General features: G+C 31.4%; 1 protein-coding gene across 1 annotated transcript in view; it reads left to right on the top strand.

The window, feature by feature from the left end:
- Positions 1-2,011: 2,011 nt before the first annotated feature.
- The window catches only part of LOC106474173 (ribonuclease P protein subunit p30-like), a 19,371-nt gene continuing 3,590 nt past the window's right edge, over positions 2,012-17,792 (top strand). The window contains exons 1-8 of the mRNA XM_013934864.2: positions 2,012-2,281; positions 6,968-7,035; positions 10,215-10,343; positions 11,642-11,710; positions 13,152-13,241; positions 14,411-14,527; positions 15,892-15,921; positions 16,281-16,318. Coding sequence (XP_013790318.1) covers positions 2,194-2,281; positions 6,968-7,035; positions 10,215-10,343; positions 11,642-11,710; positions 13,152-13,241; positions 14,411-14,527; positions 15,892-15,921; positions 16,281-16,318 — 629 coding nt within the window. The 5' untranslated portion in view covers positions 2,012-2,193. The remainder of the gene's footprint in view (positions 2,282-6,967; positions 7,036-10,214; positions 10,344-11,641; positions 11,711-13,151; positions 13,242-14,410; positions 14,528-15,891; positions 15,922-16,280; positions 16,319-17,792) is intronic.

The following is a 17,792-nucleotide window of genomic DNA, read 5'->3' as shown; positions in this document are numbered from 1 at the left end:
ATGTATTTAGCAGAAGTGGAGGGTTCAGGCCCCAGAAGGTACCAGTGAGAGAACGGAGGAGATGAAGACGCCGAGAAACCTTAGCAGAAAGTGCAGATAGGTATGGCTTCCAAGTAAGATGCCTTTCAAAGACAATGCCAAGATTGGTCACGGAGTCAGAAAGAGGGATCGGGACATTGTCGACTCGGACATCAAACAGAGACAGGTCACGGCAAGGGCGAAACTTACGACGTGTTGGACCACAAAGAATAGCTCGTGTCTTAGGGACATTGTGGGATAGACGCCAGCAGCGACACCAATACAAAAAAGAATTTACAGCAGCCTGGAGTAGCTTATTCAGTGTGGACATCTTGGAACAATGGGCTACCAAAGCTGTGTCATCAGCATATTGAAACAACTGGAGAGAAGGCTGGGGACAAGGCATATCAGCAACATAGAGAGTGTACAGAAGGGGAGACAACACAAAGCCTTGTAGGACTTCAGTATGTAGTATGAAAGTGCAAGAGAGAATCCCATCAATATATATAGCGTCGCGCCACCTGTGTAGAAAAGAGGAGATGAGACGAATATGGGGAATAGGAAAGTGTAACATATGCAGTTTGTGGAGTAAACCTTGATGCCAAAATGAGTCAAAAGCATGCCGGAAATCAAACAGGAGCATGCAGGAGGGTTTTGGATTGTTGAAATGATTGGAAAATGAGTCACACAATTTGAGAAGTTGATCCAAAGTAGAAAGGCGTGGGCGAAATCCCGCCTGTGTATGAGGCAGCAGGTTGTGAGAAGCTAAGAACTGATTAAGCCGGGCAACAAGGATGCGTTCAAAGGTTTTACTGAAAACACTAGTGAGGCTCATAGGACGATAAGAATTAACATCAGAGGCAGGTTTACCCGGTTTCAGAAAAAGCAGAATAGTGGATAACTTCCAGAAACCAGGAAAATATCCTGAGGAAAGAAGAAAGGTGTAGAACAATGCAAGAAGTCGAAAGAATTGCATAGAAGCATGACGGACTTGGCAATAAGTGATGCCATCACGACCAGACGCAAGTTACGTCTGTTCTTCAGCACCCGCCGGATATCAGTTGCAGTAATGGGAGCATGTAAAAAATCATCGTCAACAACATGGGAAGAACTAGGAGTAAGGTCCACGAGGGAGGCAACAGTTGAGTTCACGATGGTTGTAGTGTCACTGTAGTCAAGAATATGACGTTCTGGTACCTGAAAGTTCTGTCCATGAAAAGTAGCAAAATGGTCGGCCTTGTCCAAAGATATAGAAGGTGCAGCACCATCAACAAGAATAGGATAGGAGGGAGAGCATCGTTGACCTGTGAGGAGCTTAAAACGGTTCCAGAATTGCGAGGAAGAAGATGAGAAAATTGTAATCTTACAAGTTTATACGTGATACATCGAGGTAGCAATGCTTCATTTCACTGACTTTCTTTCGGGAAATTCTACCTATCATCAGTAAATTTGGACAAAAACTTCAAAACGCTAATAGTAGGTGACATATATATAACTAAACGTGGCAGGAATTTTGTTTGAAGGAAGATAAAACAAGGCGATAATTCCTTGTTCTTCCCAACAGGGGTGTTCAGGTACAATTGTTCCCCTTCAGCCCCGCACGTGGGAAAGTTTTGCCAGTTGTGGTTATTTTTTATTTCATGGACGTCAAAACCTTGTCGAAACGTCGTACATTTATAATAAAGTTTTTAATTATCCAGTCAAGCCGTTTAAAAACTTTTATTTTCTAAAAAGTTGGTTCTTCGTTATCATAGTTTAAATAAGTTTGCTGGGATTTTAAAAAATTAAAAGGGAGGTAGTAAGAAAAAATAATACCTTATTATTCCGCTGCAGAGCTACACCACCTTACAAAAACCACTGCCAAAGGTTCAAGAGCCACCTTATTAATGTTACAGATATTGATAATGATTTATTTTATAATAAAATATAGCCCTATCTTGTGAAAAAAAGTGTAGCTGAAGTAGCATTGTATTATTGATTTGTTTTTTAATTAACTGTGAATAACAACCAAGTTACTCCATGAATATTTCGTTAACCGTAAAACAATCTTATTTCGCGTTTTTCTATAAACCTGATGTTAAAACATGGTAGTGCAGGAAGTGGGGGAAATCGTAATGTTAATGTTCGTTATTCATGTACCAATAATAGGTTGTATTTGAATAATAATTCTGTATAATGGATCTAAATATTATTATTCAGCCTATTGATGGGCCTAGAGAAGAAGAAAAAATATCAATTCAGAAAGTAAGAATGGCTATAAAATGTAAGTACTGTTATTAACTGATTAAGACACCAGACTACCCAAACCAGAGAGGTAGAATGCAAATTTTCTGTTTAGGCCTAATTGCAATCGGGTCGGTATGTGTCTGTTTGTGTTTCCGCGCGCGTATCTCGAAAACTTATGAACCGATGTACACGAAATTTTACAAAAGATGGGAAGTCAATATGGGACATTTCTCCCTAAATTTGATCCGGATTCTGGGTCACTTTGAAGCATTTTTTATAATGGGGAGATAGGGCATTTTTGCTGTTTTAGGTTAAAACTGTAGAGTATGATCGGATTTGTACCAAATCTCATGGGTACATTAACTTAAGGTTGAGACTCCTCAGCACAATATAAAATATGATCCAGATCTTTGATCATTCTGGATTTGATAAGGATTTTCGATGGTGAAATTTGACGTTATGCAATATAAACACACATAAACTCGGTGGAGTAAGGGTATGCAATCTCTCTGGTTGTGCATGTTAGAAATAGAATTTAGTAAATTGGTTAGCCCAAAAATTCATTCTCTGCATTTGTTGGCATGGTGTAAACTAATGTCAGTGTAGTAAAAGAAAGTATACTACTTTAAAAGTTAAATGGTCCAAACTGTTTCATGCATTAGTTCTGTTATTAAACATTAAAAATATATTTTTTCCTTTTAATTCTTCAAGTTTGCCATTATCAAATTCAAAGTTCAAGACAACTTGTGGAATCAGACTGTAATATTTGGTGTGCATAGGAAACATGCACATTTTATTGCTGCATAAAAACAACTATGTATATTTTTTAATATTGACTTGTAATCCACACAACACTATATTTCCCATCTCAGTTTTCTTTCTGCTAACTACAGTTGTGTATGGTAATTTGCAAATAAATGCTCCTTTACACTAACTGACCCTCATTGTCTCAGTGGTAAGCCTGAAGACTTGTAATGCTAAAAACTGGTTGCTGTACCCACTATGGATATTGAAGCCTAATTTTTAGTGTCCTAAGCTATCAGACATTCGGTTGAATCATTGGAGGCCTAATAAATTATGAATCAACTTTCAAACATTTTATTGTCATGTGGTAATAAATTAACCAGTGATGAATTATCCATATAATTGTTTGTTCAGTTAGCACATTATGAGACTATATATATTATCATGTCATCCAGAGCCTGAACTCTTAAATTTACCCTTCTGTATAAGTTGTTTCAACTTAGAAGAATGCTAAATAATTATAAACAAATTATATTTCTAAAATGTATTACAAATGAATTTGAAGAGAAAAATAACAACTGATTTCTGCTGAATCAAAGCAGGTCATTGCTAAGGTATAAAAAAAAAACAGAATTAATAAGGCAAGATTTACCCTTGGTGAACCCATGTTGGCTTTCAGTTATATCACTCTCAAAAATATATCCTTTCACTATTGGAGAAGGAAGACTAACTGGCCTATAACATCTGGGTCAACTCTTATCACACTCTTGAAAAATACTAAAGCAGTAACTCTCCATTATTTAGCAAAGAATAAAAATGAAAGAGAAAGGCTCACATATGTGATCTCTGACCTCCTTTAAAACCATGGGTTAAACCTTCTCTGTCCCTAGTGCTTTAGCTATTTTTAACTATTCAACCTTTCTGTTTAGACTGTGGGATTAATATCTACAATTTAGACCAGTTCTAATATTTCCTATAGAATACTCAGGGTAAGGAACATTGTAAACATCTTTTCTTGTGAAAACTATAAATTCTTTTTAGCTCAACCTGTTGCAAAACACTAAAACTAATTATGAGCAATGATCACTCTTCCGTAAATGTTCCTTATCCTCATTAGTGGTTAAAAATATAAGTGAAATCGCATCCTTCCTCATTGGTACAAAAACTATCCTGAACCACTTCATGAAATCTCTCTCTCTCTTTCATCATTTGACTACATACAATCTTAATTAATATATCTAAAATTAGTCTTGCATGGTTTATTGCATCAGTATTCTTATTACTAAGAGTAAGATCTCATTTCATTTTCGTTTGGTTGTTTGTTTTTGAAAGATGATACTTGTTGTTTGAACAATAAAAAAAAGTGTGGACTTAAGTTTTTCAAAAGCATTTTATAAGGTGCCACTGAAAGAAGTAGCAAAGAAAATCACATTGGTAGGGTTGTGGTAAAAATTAGTTAATTAGATTGTATTTTGGTTGGATGAAAGCTAGAGATTTTTTATTGCTGTCATCTGGTCAAAGAGGACTGTTGCTACTAATGGAGTGCCTCTGTGGTCAGTGTTTGGGCCTTTGCTTTTTCTTATTTTGATTAATGACACTAATCATTGATAAGGGCAAAATCAGTAAAGTTTCATGATAACATTGGACTTTTGGGTAATTCTAGTCGTATTAAGGATGGTACAGGTTATCAAAATTTGGATCATATATTGGTCAGGTTATCAAAATTTTGATCATATATTTAATATAGATAGAAACCCACTAAGTATTGTGACTCAAGAAAATGATGATCTTGGCATAGTTGTAGATAAGTCACTCAACCCATTGAAACAGTGCTGTATTGGTAGTGATAATTTTGATAGATGTTTATGTTATTGTAATTATTTCTCACAACAATAACTCGGAATACTATGTACAGTTATGTTTTCCTTATCCAATAAGGAATACTAACTCGAGTGAGAAAGGTTCAGAGAAGGGCTACTAGGATGATAGAAAGATTATCTGAAGATTGAATAAGATAAAGGCTTCTGATTTCTTTGTACTATATTCTGAAGATAATAGGACCAGAGGACAGAAGTTTCACAAATAAAAGTACATTTAATTAGCTATACTCATTGAAAGTTTGATTTTTAGTTTTGCTCTAATTATGTAGCTTGTTTTGATCAAAAGTTAATATTATGAAAAAAAAGGCTAGACTCTAGTAACAACTCGGATCTTCTAACAAGGTGATTGGCTTATGATATGTGTTGCTGTCAATAGCAGTGGAGGTCAGCCGTTTACAGTAGTTTAAGAGAAGAATAAATGACTTCTTAAAAATTAATTAGTGGGTTTAAATTTTCACCTTTCTGAATGGTGTCTGTGCAAGGAAGTCTTGAAAGACAAAATTGTGAAGTAATGATAGTAAGAGTTGTGTTCTCATTAAAACAATATACATTAACAGTTGTTTTTTTTTATCTTGATAAGCTTGTCTAAGGACTCGTATGAATCTGGTATTTGGCGATCTGGAGCTGTATTTATATAAGTAATGCATATTACCATGCATTCGTCATTTTACCTTGTCAGTTTCCCCTTTCTCTTACATATCCCTTCAATAAAAAACAGATATCTTAAACAAAAAAATGCATATTTTATCCTGTTGTACTAATTTACTTGTTTTAATAGTCCTGAAATATTTAATTTCAAAATACAAGATTATTCTAAACTTAAAAACATTTTTTGTGACAGAAACATACTTGAACCCTTTATATAGGTGATAGGAATTAAAACATACATATTTTGTTTCAAATGTTTGGATATGTCATGAAATATTGAGAGCTGTCATTCTAAGATGTCATGATTGAAAGTAAGCAATGTATAAAAATATGTCAACCACACTGTATCTGCTATATCCTGTGTCGACAGGCCTTTTGCCCATTACCAGTACTTATCAGGCTGGCCGAGATACAACAGGCTCAGTAAGTGCCTGAGATGTTATTTATGTTATCAAACTGCATGAACAACAACTGTTATGATGTGAAGTGGATTATGTAGTGAAGAATTGACAAAACATAAGTAAAGACACAAGTAGGGTTAATTAGTTAGTGAGTACAATTTGACTTTTCCATTTCTCTTTAGATTGAAAGCTCATTCCCTTTCTTTCTTTAATTAGGTGGTATCAGAATCATTAAATATTTTATCACATAACTAAGGCCTCTCTAAATTTCTCAGACATAATTACATAATTTTACACTTTATAATACTAGCAGTTTTCATGACTTTGACTACTCATTAAAACTTAATTTACATTTTCAGCATTGTATCTCATATTCCATGCATTTGCTTAGTCACTGTCAGCCGTTTTGAATAATGAAAGTGGCCTATATAGGTTAAGCCCTTAACAAATTTTTTGTGTCACAAAGAAATAATATATATATATATTACAATGTCAACAAAAAAAGTTCATTATTATAAACATTAAAGGTTCCAAAAACACTCCTGTGAGCCCTGCTAATCGCATTTTGCCAATCAGGAAAAACAAAATGATTGTGCAAGTGCATTCCTCCACTTTTAAACCCTCTACAAGGATAGGTTGAAATAACAAGTCTAGGGTTCATATGGTGGTGTTGTACATGTTATATGTATGATACTTTGAGTTGTCTTTTACTCACTACAGTTTATATAAAATTTTAAGACTATGTAGCATTGATGATACGAATTTATTCTTCTGAATTACTTTTAACACTTTTCTACTGAGAAAATGTTAATTTATTAGCATTTGTTCAACTTAAGAGTTTCAATTAAATGTTTCAGTAATTAATTTATTGAAAAGAGGTGTATATATATATATAAGGAAATGAAGAAAAAATAGTCAAAAGACTATGAAAGTCAAATCTTTCAGTGCTATAACATTCAAAGAATGAAAATCTTTACCTTGCAAATATAGCCAAAAAAAAGTAATTGTTTATTATTTCACATATAAAACAATCAATTTTTACTTCTACAGTAGGTTTTGAAGTTGTAGCCCTGAATGTGATCGTTGATGGTCAACAAATGGAAGGAAAAAATTTGAAGGTAAGAACAACTGTTTAACACACATTAGTGAAATATAAGAAGAAATTTGAAGGTAAGAACAACTGTTTAACACACATTAGTGAAATATAAGAAGAAATTTGAAGGTAAGAACAACTGTTTAACACACATTTGTGAAATATAAGAAGAAATTTGAAGGTAAGAACAACTGTTTAACACACATTTGTGAAATATAAGAAGAAATTTGAAGGTAAGAACAACTGTTTAACACACATTAGTGAAATATAATTTCTTCTTATATTTCACTAATGTATGTTAAACAGTTGTTCTTACCTTCAAATTTCTTCTTTAACACACAGTAGTAAAATATAAGAACCCCCTCCATCCCAGGCACCATTCTGGTAACTCTTCTCTGAACCCTTTCCAACAGTTCAATAGCTATCCTAAGATATAAAATACACACTCTAAGGTTTTAATTTAATTTTTAATAAATTAAGTATCGTGAAAATTTTTCACCTTTTCCTTTTGATATATTTTTTGTTTAACAGTAAAAAGTTGTTGTAAGTATAGGTAAAAAATGTTCTTACAGGCAATACTCTTAATGTGTAGAAACAAAGAAAGGTCTATTCACTTATTAGTTGCACTTTGTCCAGACTTGTTCTAGACGATACTGTATTATGTGTTCATAAGGTGTTTACCACAGGGTTATGTGTTGTATTTATAACTAAGCAGTTACTCAAACATTTTCTAACCAATTAATGGAAATGATAATCATATCTGATTTTATTTATTAAGCAAATGGATTTTTAACCAACATAAAAAAACTAGTAATTTTTGGAATTCTTCAAGTAGACTAAATGTAAAGTCAACAACATAAAAGAATAAAATATTTGAATAACATCAGTAAAACTTTATAGTTATAACTTCATCTTACAGAGTTTGAAAACTATTAGGGAAGGAATGTGGCAAGAAAATCTTATTTGGATAATACTGTATTATTATGTTAACTAATAAAAACAATTAATAGTTTCGGTTTGAGTTTACTTACTGAGTAAGTATTATTACAAGAAAAATCTTCCTTACCGTAAATGCTGGAACTTGTAATAAGATAATCAAAACAATATTTGATTCCTCTACATTAGCTGCATTAATGTTTCATTTTTACAATGATAGTTAACGTTTTAAAAGTTAACTGTACATCACTGTAACCAAATTTTCACTATTTTTTACATGAAAGAAGATGCTTCAGTTATAATAATAAAGTACTTTGGATTAATGAGTGTTGACTGTATAGTCCTAAAGTAACCTCAGTAAGTTAAACAAAGTAAAATAACATTAATGTATTCTATAGATAATTAGTTGAGTTGAGTTATAATCCAGCAATTTCAAAGCTTGTATCTTTATTTTTGGTAATGTGACCGATGTGGAAATAAAAAAAAAGTTTAAAAAAATTTCAAAAGTTTTAAATTAAATAGTTATAATTATTTATAATCATATTTATAAAAACAATTGTAGCAATTGTTTATAAACAGGATGTCTGTTTTGAAAAATGTTTTAAACAACCATTACTCATACAGTTAAACAATTTGTATTTTCTCTTATTTTAGATGTGAACAATCTGGAAACATCTTTCTCACAAGAATTCTAACTTTTAAACAATAGAAAATCAATTCTGTAACAAATAAATGTGGCGGTGTGTACATCTTTTACAAGCCGGCAAGGAACGATTACAATTACATTTGTAATAAGACATTAGTATTAGGCCTATTACATTTTTAAACACTACATTCTTAATTAGAAATGCTCAAATGTAATTGTTATCATTCCTCACCAGCTTGTAAAAGATGTACACACCATAACAATTGTTATTGTGTCAAGTGACTTATATAAATACTGTTCTTACCACTGCTGTGTTTGTTTTATCCTAGTTGGTCTGAAGAGCTCTGGATTGAGTGAAATGCTTTGACTATAGATGTAACAAATATATTGTGGTTGGAATACTATTATACATTCTTCTAACTCTTGAAAATCCCTAAGGGTCTAGATTAAGAATGTAGTATTTGAAAATGTAATAGGCCTAATATTAATGTTTTATTACAAACTATTAACTGTTATAAGAGCTTCAGGTGTTTGAAACAACTCTAACTTTGATGAAAACAAATCTCTAACATCTAATACACATTGTTATAGTATCTGGAAAAAGTCAAGGCATGAAAATCTATCATGGTAATGTGTAATTCATGTTTATATTATTGTATTAGTTTAGAAATAGCTAATTATTGTCTAAGGCCTTGACTGGATTGCTGTTGATTTCAGGAAACCTCAATAAAGCTTTTATGGTAATTAATAGCCCAATCAATTAGAAAAATATCTTGCTTCACAAAATATGTATACTAGCAAGGATAGTGACCTTTAGAACTCCTCTGTGGCTACATGTCTTGGTACTTCTGCACAAGGTATTGTATATTTCTAAAACTGTTTTTAATGTTCAGTTATGTAACACAAATACATTATGCTGCTCACACACTTTAGCATTCAGTGCTTCATTCAGTAAGTATTTCAAGACATTTATTTAATGGTTTAGATTATTATTGTGTCTGTTTAGTTACACAGTTTTTGTTTTAGCAATCATTTTAGTTGTAATCCTATTTGGGGTTATATATGCTTATTTTATCTTAACATGCTTCCTGGCGCTCTTAAAAATTTGGCATTGGCTATATAAAAAAACATTTCTAAATAATAGAGACTTTTATGAAGGTTGTTGAACAGTTCTTCTCAGATAAGTTAAATATATATTCTTACTGGACCATTAACAAACTAATGTATGGAAGTAAAGATTTAAATCAAGCACATAAATGTTCAAAATGCAGTCAAAGAAATAAAAGATCAAATTAATTACAGGAAAGGAATGTTACAAACTTAAAATGTTTAAACCTTAAAAAAATTGTAATCAGACAATCCCTCAAAAATGCTAAAATTGATATGTCTTACAACACTGTAAATTTTCAGTTAGCTATCCAAATTTGTTAGCTTACTTTACTCTTAATTTGTTCAATCTTAATGCTATCTCGGAGGTCTTCCTTTTCTTGTTAGCATTCTGTAGAACTGAAAATTGTGTTGTGATATTGAAAGCTAGGCTTAACGAAAAGTATGTTTTTAACTGTTTGAGTGAATAATATGCATGTATATTAAATACATTTATGAATTCTTATTTGTTTTAGATTCCAGAACCTCCTGTTATTAAACTTGGGGACTTTGAAATGGCTGAGGTGAAAGTTGCAGGAAAAACCTTTCAAGTTAAAAGCCGTTTAACTTGTGTTGTCAGTGACACCAACCAGTGCCATCATCTTGTAAGTAAAAAATGTGACACGCACAATGATTCTTACTGTATAATAACAAGTATTTATCTCTGTTTCCGAGTAAAGAAATATCTATAAATTTTATTTTGTGAGTTGGAATATATATTTTTTGTTTTTCTTAAATAAAATTTTATCCTAAGTTATTCTTACTTAGCTATAGTAAATGTTACCAATTATATGCAAACGTTAAACATTTGTTTTATGGCACTAAGTTTTATGTTGTTTGACAAAGTTTAAAAAAACAATAAAAAGTGATTTGATTATTAATAGCCCACTAAAATCCCTTGTTGACAAGAATGAAAAGGAATCATCAGGTATCAGCAGGGGTCTACAAATGAATCACCCTATAATGTGAGGATGAATGTCTACTGGTGACTTGGTGGTGCAGTTGCTAGAGCATGAACCTCCAAGCACTACTATAGATGTAGATTCAAGCACAGGCTGTGGATATTTCTTAGTTAGTAGTAGACATATAATGTTTATTTTCTGGGTGAATACGTGTCATACATTACAATGTTTATTTTCTGGGTGAATACGTGTCATACGTTACAATGTTTGGGTTACATCCTATTTCACATAAAATAGCTATTTCTTTTTCTAATTCATCAGTAGTTAATGTGCTTTTGATAGCATATGACACGTCTTCACCCAGAAAGTAAACATTGTAACATATGACGTCTTCACCCAGAAAATAAACATTGTAACACAGGATATATCTTCACCCAGAACATTAACATTGATAATGCATGACACACCTTCACCCAGAAAGAAAAATTGCCTAAGGGGGTATGAAAACTGTGAAGTTAATATAATAATCCGCTGGCAAATAAAGAATAATGAAGTAACACAAGAAACTGGAATCTTGAAAGTATGCAAGAATTTAAATTTAAACTATGGGAAAATTCAGTTTTTTCTAATTTCTTTCCTGTTAGATAAATTGTTGAAGTTAACATGTCATCAAAGCAAGTGTTAAACTAGCTGAATGATGTGTTTACGTTAAAGAAAAGCCGTTTGTTGTAAGTTTAGAAAATTGATAATTTTAAATATTTAACAATGCTTGGTAATTACAGATAATCTTTGATAAAAAATTATTTTGAATAAGTTTATTTAAAAACATAAGGATCAGATATATATTTTATGATATCCACTTACTTCATAGGGCTATAATTGTCATGAAAAGTTTGTTTTTCTAATTATATTTTACACAGGCACAAACAATTTTATTCAGCATTATTCTTATCAATGTTTAAGTTATGTTGAATCTCATATTTCTTCTCTCTTTTTTTTAGACTCGTTCACCACTTGCTAAAAAATATGATATTTTGGCTGTTCAACCAATGAATGAAAAGATTTTTCAGGTAACCCATATTGAAAATTCCTTCTGGTTAGTATTTATTAGTCAGTAGCAAGTTAATTTAGAATTCCCAATTTTTCCAAACATCAATACAAATAGTGAAACCAGATTACAGAAATTATGATTTTTCTGATTTATTCCAGAAATCCCTAACTTTTGAACCTCCATAATGATGTTTTTTTTCCAAGTTGTATACTATTGATAAGAACTTCTGATTGAAAGTGTACAGTAATATGTCAACCACATTCTACCTATTACATCCAGTGCTGACAAGGCCTTTCAAGCAGTGCCAAGACTTTTCATAACATTTGGGCTACGAGAGACATAGTTGAAATGATATTTATAAGTTCACACTTTAACAGTCTCTACCAAACAACCTGCTATGGATTAAGTTTGTGAAGCATAATTTTTCATCTGTTTTATGTTCACACCTACGCACAAAACAGTTTGAGTTTCCCTAATAAATACGATTCAACATAACAAAATACAGAAGCATAAAATAAATTTGCTATGTTATGCAAAATAAAAGCAAAAAACTGCAATGCGTGGTTATGAAATATGAAAAAGCTGTACTTAGTTATTTGTGTTTGATATGAATAAAATGTTAAGTAACATTGTTGTTTGACTCATTTTGTACACTTTCATTTGTTCACTGTTCTCAGAAATAAAATTAATTTATGAATCAATCTCAAGTAGAAAGTTTAGGATCACAAATTATCCATTACAAAGGTTTTTGAAATATAGAGAAGATGTCTGATTTTACCTCAGCCTCAGGTATAAATGTTAACTGTTTGCATGCAATAAAAACATCTTGTATGTTTTTGTTGTTATCCATTTATAAGTTATAGAAAAATATGACGGTAATTAACTTGTATAGCGAAACAGTATGTGGTTAAAAATCTATCTTTTGTCACTGTACTAAGGGTTGTCCAAAAAGTCTAGAAAAATAGGCATTTTAATGAATTTTACAGAATGTGTTCCACACACTGCTCTTGTAATTCAAAACAAATTTGGAGATGGTATTTCAATTCTTTTTGAACACTGTGAAACGTATTCATGTCATTGTAAATGGTTCGACACTCGTCTCATTAAATTTATCTAGCAACTTCCCCACAGCACTGTGAGTAATGTTTTTCTCTCTTTCTGGATGGCGTGTATTAAGTTTGGCAGCAACCTTTTCTGCCACACAGCATGATTAACTTGAGCTTCTCGTGCTCTGACAGTGCCATAATCAGTCATATGTTTAAAAGCTGCAAATCATCTATAGTTCCAGACTTTTTGGACACCCTGTATTCTAATCTTTAATTAAATAAATTGAAAACGAAACTTGTTGGTTTTCCACGTACATCAGCTGTTGTAAAACAACAAGACTTTTTTCAACAGGTATACTGGTGAACATTCTACATTTAATGTATTAAAGTTTAATTAATTTTACTGTTTTTCAGCATGTATGCGGAAATATGGAGGTGGATATCATCTGTTTAGATTTAGCTTCTAGGCTACCATTTACTCTTAAACGAGAACAGGTGGGACAGGTAAGATTTGAAGTGTACGTGTACTACCCTATCGCAGTTATTGGACACTCATTATTATGCATCCCCTGTCTTTAAGATATAGCTAAAGATGCTTGTCTTTGTTCAGCTCCACCTACTGTCATTTAATCATAAAACTTGATAATATTTATATTTTCTGATCTTTCACAAAACTTCCTTTCATTTTGTAATTCAGAAGAAAAAAAAAAGTAAATTAAAATGGATTATAATTGTTAATTAAATACTGGTCTTTGGAGGGTGCAGTTCATTGAGCTCCTTCATAAAATAGTTTTGTGTACATAGTATGTTGTGCTTTGTTAGAGTAATACTACTGTCTGTATTAATGTGTAAAATCTAGGTAATGTGAGATTACTTTGTGTATTCTGTTTATTACGTGTACGTAATCAAAGATAGTGTAAAATGTTTTATTAAATTACACTAATTTTTACAGGAAACGTGTTTGAAAAGTCTGAATATAAACAGCCTAAAGTATCATTAGTTAGACTATTTTATATTTTTATCAACAGTTAAAACTAGAGATTAAACAAATAGTATGTATAAATTCCTCAGCTACCTTTATCAACTGTCTGTCTAAGTCCTAACTGCTTACTTCTAAATAGTAATTACTAAAGTTTTGCAGACATAATTGTTTAGTATCTGAAGATGTGCTTGTTATGTAATAAAATTCTCTTCACTGTTCCGTTTTTCTTTTTTATTTCCGTTAAAAACTAAATATATTGGGTAGTCATCTTGCAGTTGATTGTCACGTGTGTCTTTTGAATACTTGATTATGTTTACTCAAAGAGTAAGTTAAAAAAATGTGTTTATTGATAGTAATATCTTACATCAGGTTAATGGTTCCCTATTCTTTTACTTTATAGGTTTATCTTATGTCATGAATAGCAATATTCTTCAAAATATACACAAAGTAACAGTAGACTTAAATGTTCTTCAATGATAACTTAGGTTTAGATGATCAACATAGACTACTCATAAATAAGACAAAGAATGATTTTTAATCAAATTTACACACATTTCATCTACATATAATTGTAATAAATATAATAAGAGCTGGACAGGACATCCAGCAAAGCACCGGTTAAACCAAGGTCAAGAAAGCAACATTAAATATTTGGTACATATAAACAACCTTGGTTTCATTCTTCTTTCAGGCATCTACTAGAGGAATGTTCTTTGAAATTCAATATGCTCCTTGTTTGAAAGATCGGATTGCAAGAAGGAATACGATATCCAACAGTCGTATTCTAACTCAGCTTACAAACAAAGTGGTATGTGTGTGTAACACCTTTTGAACTTTGTCTTCCTCTGTTACCAGTAAAACCGTGTAACACTTAGCAGATATTATCACTCACCTACTGGTAAAACGGTATATCACATCACTCACCTACTGGTAAAATGGTATATCACATAAGTATTTCTCAGCTGTAAAACTAATCTAAAACGTACATTTCTTTTATAGATTTGAAACTTGTGATTTCTGTATCTTAGCTTTTCGTTATACTCAGATGTGTGGGTAAAACCTTCATTATTATTATGTGCTTTGTATCTTACAGCTTGAAAATAGGAATAGATTTGGAAAAATAAGAGTGATGTTAATATACATAGAACGAACATTCTTTGTAATGCATGGAACTAAGCTTATGTTACTCTTACATTTAGTAAAGCTGTTGCTACCATTTGAACCTACAAGATACAGATCTACAGAAAGAGTGCCATTCTAAGTATTTGATGGTACATGCTGTTTATTTTGGTAAAATAAGGTGTATACCTATATGGAAAGGATTGAATAGTCAACATGAATAATGATAATTTGAATGTACTCTATGTTTATCAAGGTTAACAAAACCAAGCTGTTTTTTATCTGTTAAGTACAGTGTAGGGCTGGGCTGGGCTATGTATGCCAGACTGTGAATCTCAAGGTCCATTTTCCAGGTCTTGCTGCCACAAAATCACTCTCTGCACTTTAGTGCTATAGCTGTGTTATAGGAATGATTGTCAGATCCCATAAGAGTAGCTCAAGAGTTGGCAATAGGTGTTATTGACCAGCTGCCTTCTCCACTCATCAGTTCAAAATTAGGGATGGCTAGCACAGATATCCCTTGTTTAGTTTTGCATGAATATCTGAAACAAACAGAAATACAATGTAAAAGAGCTGTATATATTTGCAACAAATACCAATTCTCTTTGAAAGAGTTTAAAAATGGAAATAGTAGTCAGTATTGGAGGAGAAAACCAAAGCTTAAAGATATAAATTATCACTTGCTTGATGAAAATCATTAATATTAGAGTAACAACATAGAACAACAAATATCTGAAATTTGTGTTCAATTTAGTGTTTTAGTTTTAAGGAACTTGTTACATTAGATATCATATCTTACTGAATAACATTATGTAAGTTAGGTAACATCAGACAGAAAAGCAGGTTTTATTTGCCATATTTATTAAACATTCCATGAATTATCTACGTGTATGCATGTAAAAATTGTGAGCTTTCAAGTTTAAAACTTTTTTTAGAAATATAACCAGTGATTATAAATATAAGCTAATTTTTTTCAATATGTTAAGTTTTATTTCAAACTAGACATGAACTTTTGGCATAAATAACATGTTTTTTGTTGTTGTTTTTTTTCAGAATATTATTATTTCGAGTGGTTCATCGCAGGTTAGTGAAGGTTTCTACAAAAGCATAAATTTGTTTTTTTATAGGTGAATATTAAGGAAAAAGGAAATTTAAAAAACTTATAATAAAGTTTAGCTCTAGTTATGTTGTGGCACAGTATGTAAGCTTTAAATATTGTTTAATTGTTATTAGAATTATCTAAATTCTATTTTCAAAACAAAAGAAAATGTTTCCGTTTCACTATAAGAATGAACTTGTATTAACAATTACCAGTTGGATTCATGGCAATAATGAATAACATTACTTATGATTTTAAAATAAGTACTATATTAAAGAAATATCACACAAATTATCACTAGTTAAAAGAAAGTAATATTTATTAATATTTCCTGTGATTTTAGGTGATGGATCTGAGAAGTTGTTTTGATGCTGCTAATCTGTATCCTTTTGTTTGTGGAAACTATTATTTGAATGTTATAGAAGTTTGTAAACATGAATATTCATGTTACATCCTTTTAATGCATTGTTAAATAAAAGAGGAAGAACTATAAGTTGGAAAGTCATCACAAATCTGTGGTATGATTAGTTTTCAGTTTACTTGATTCCTTTGTCTTTATGCCTACCTCCAGCAAAATATATTAAGTATTAAAGGTTCTGTACGTTTAAGAAAACAGTTTACTGATCAACGCTTATGATGTTACATCACATGAAGGCTGATGATAATATTTAACAAATCTGTCTACTGGTCTTACGCTACAGGTTTCAAGTAAGAATAATACAATAGCATCTCAACAGAAGAACATGATAGCATCTTGACCTAGCATTCGTTCATTACATGCCACTGCCGACAATGCCATTTGTTCAATACCAGAGTTCATCAGGTTGGCTATGAATGCAATGTACAAAGTCTGAGTTAAAATGCTCTTTGTTAAAAATTATTAACAGTCATGTGATTTAATATCACACAAATAACAATCAATAGATCATGCTTTACCAGAATAAGGACTAGTATACCATAATAATTTATATACGTAAGTTTTTCTTGTTGCAAGGTCATAAAACAGTTGTAAGTAACTGTGTAAACTCTTTCAGCACAGGCTCAATCCGTGGGACTAACCTCGTAACCATTTTTTGCTTAATATAGTTTTCAAGCTATGACTTTTAAATTAATAGGCATATCTTCACGAAATATTGCAGATTATCAGTAAATGTTACAAGGCTTTTGTATGCAAAATATCAGATTTTTTAAGTAATGTTTTTCTCATGCCTTTTTTGTTTACATGTGTTGACTATCCAACATGCAAAGAAATTTTGATTTTAAGATTAAAAATACTTTTATGCATCAGATAATTTTCAAATTTCATGTGCAAAATCTTTATAACATCCAGATAATTATCAAACATTTCTTAAGAAAAAACTGTATTTTCTGTTATTTCAACTAATGAATCTCTGTATGAGTTCGATCGATTTGACCGATCTCGTAACCACCGTAGAAAATTGGGAAGTAAATATAAATTATGCTTTTTTCGTTCTAGAATGACTACAGATTATAATATGAAAACACAAATGTTTAATCTAAATAGCTTAAATCTCATAACAATATACATTTATATATATTTATTATTTTTATTATATTGATTTTCCAGCCGTGCCTGGCTAACATTACAGAAGTTGCAATGAAGCAACACACGTGCATTTATGTTACTGTTTCTAAGAATATAAAACTGGCCTTTAGGCTATACAAAGTGACCTGACTTGGCTGTGTTTTAATGGACTAGTATTTTGTAAAATAGTCACATTTTAGGTATAATACATTATTACTATTTACAAATAAGTTCTTAAACTTATTTTACTTAAACCATAGAACAATAAATAAAGAAATATAGCAAACAATTATTTCTAGTCGTGGGAGG

The sequence above is a fragment of the Limulus polyphemus genome, unplaced genomic scaffold (genome assembly GCF_000517525.1).
Source record: "Limulus polyphemus unplaced genomic scaffold, Limulus_polyphemus-2.1.2 Scaffold6910, whole genome shotgun sequence".
Taxonomy (NCBI): Eukaryota; Metazoa; Arthropoda; class Merostomata; order Xiphosura; family Limulidae; genus Limulus; species Limulus polyphemus.
The sequence above is the reverse complement of the archived record's forward strand: the minus strand, read 5'-3'. Positions and strand labels throughout refer to the sequence as shown.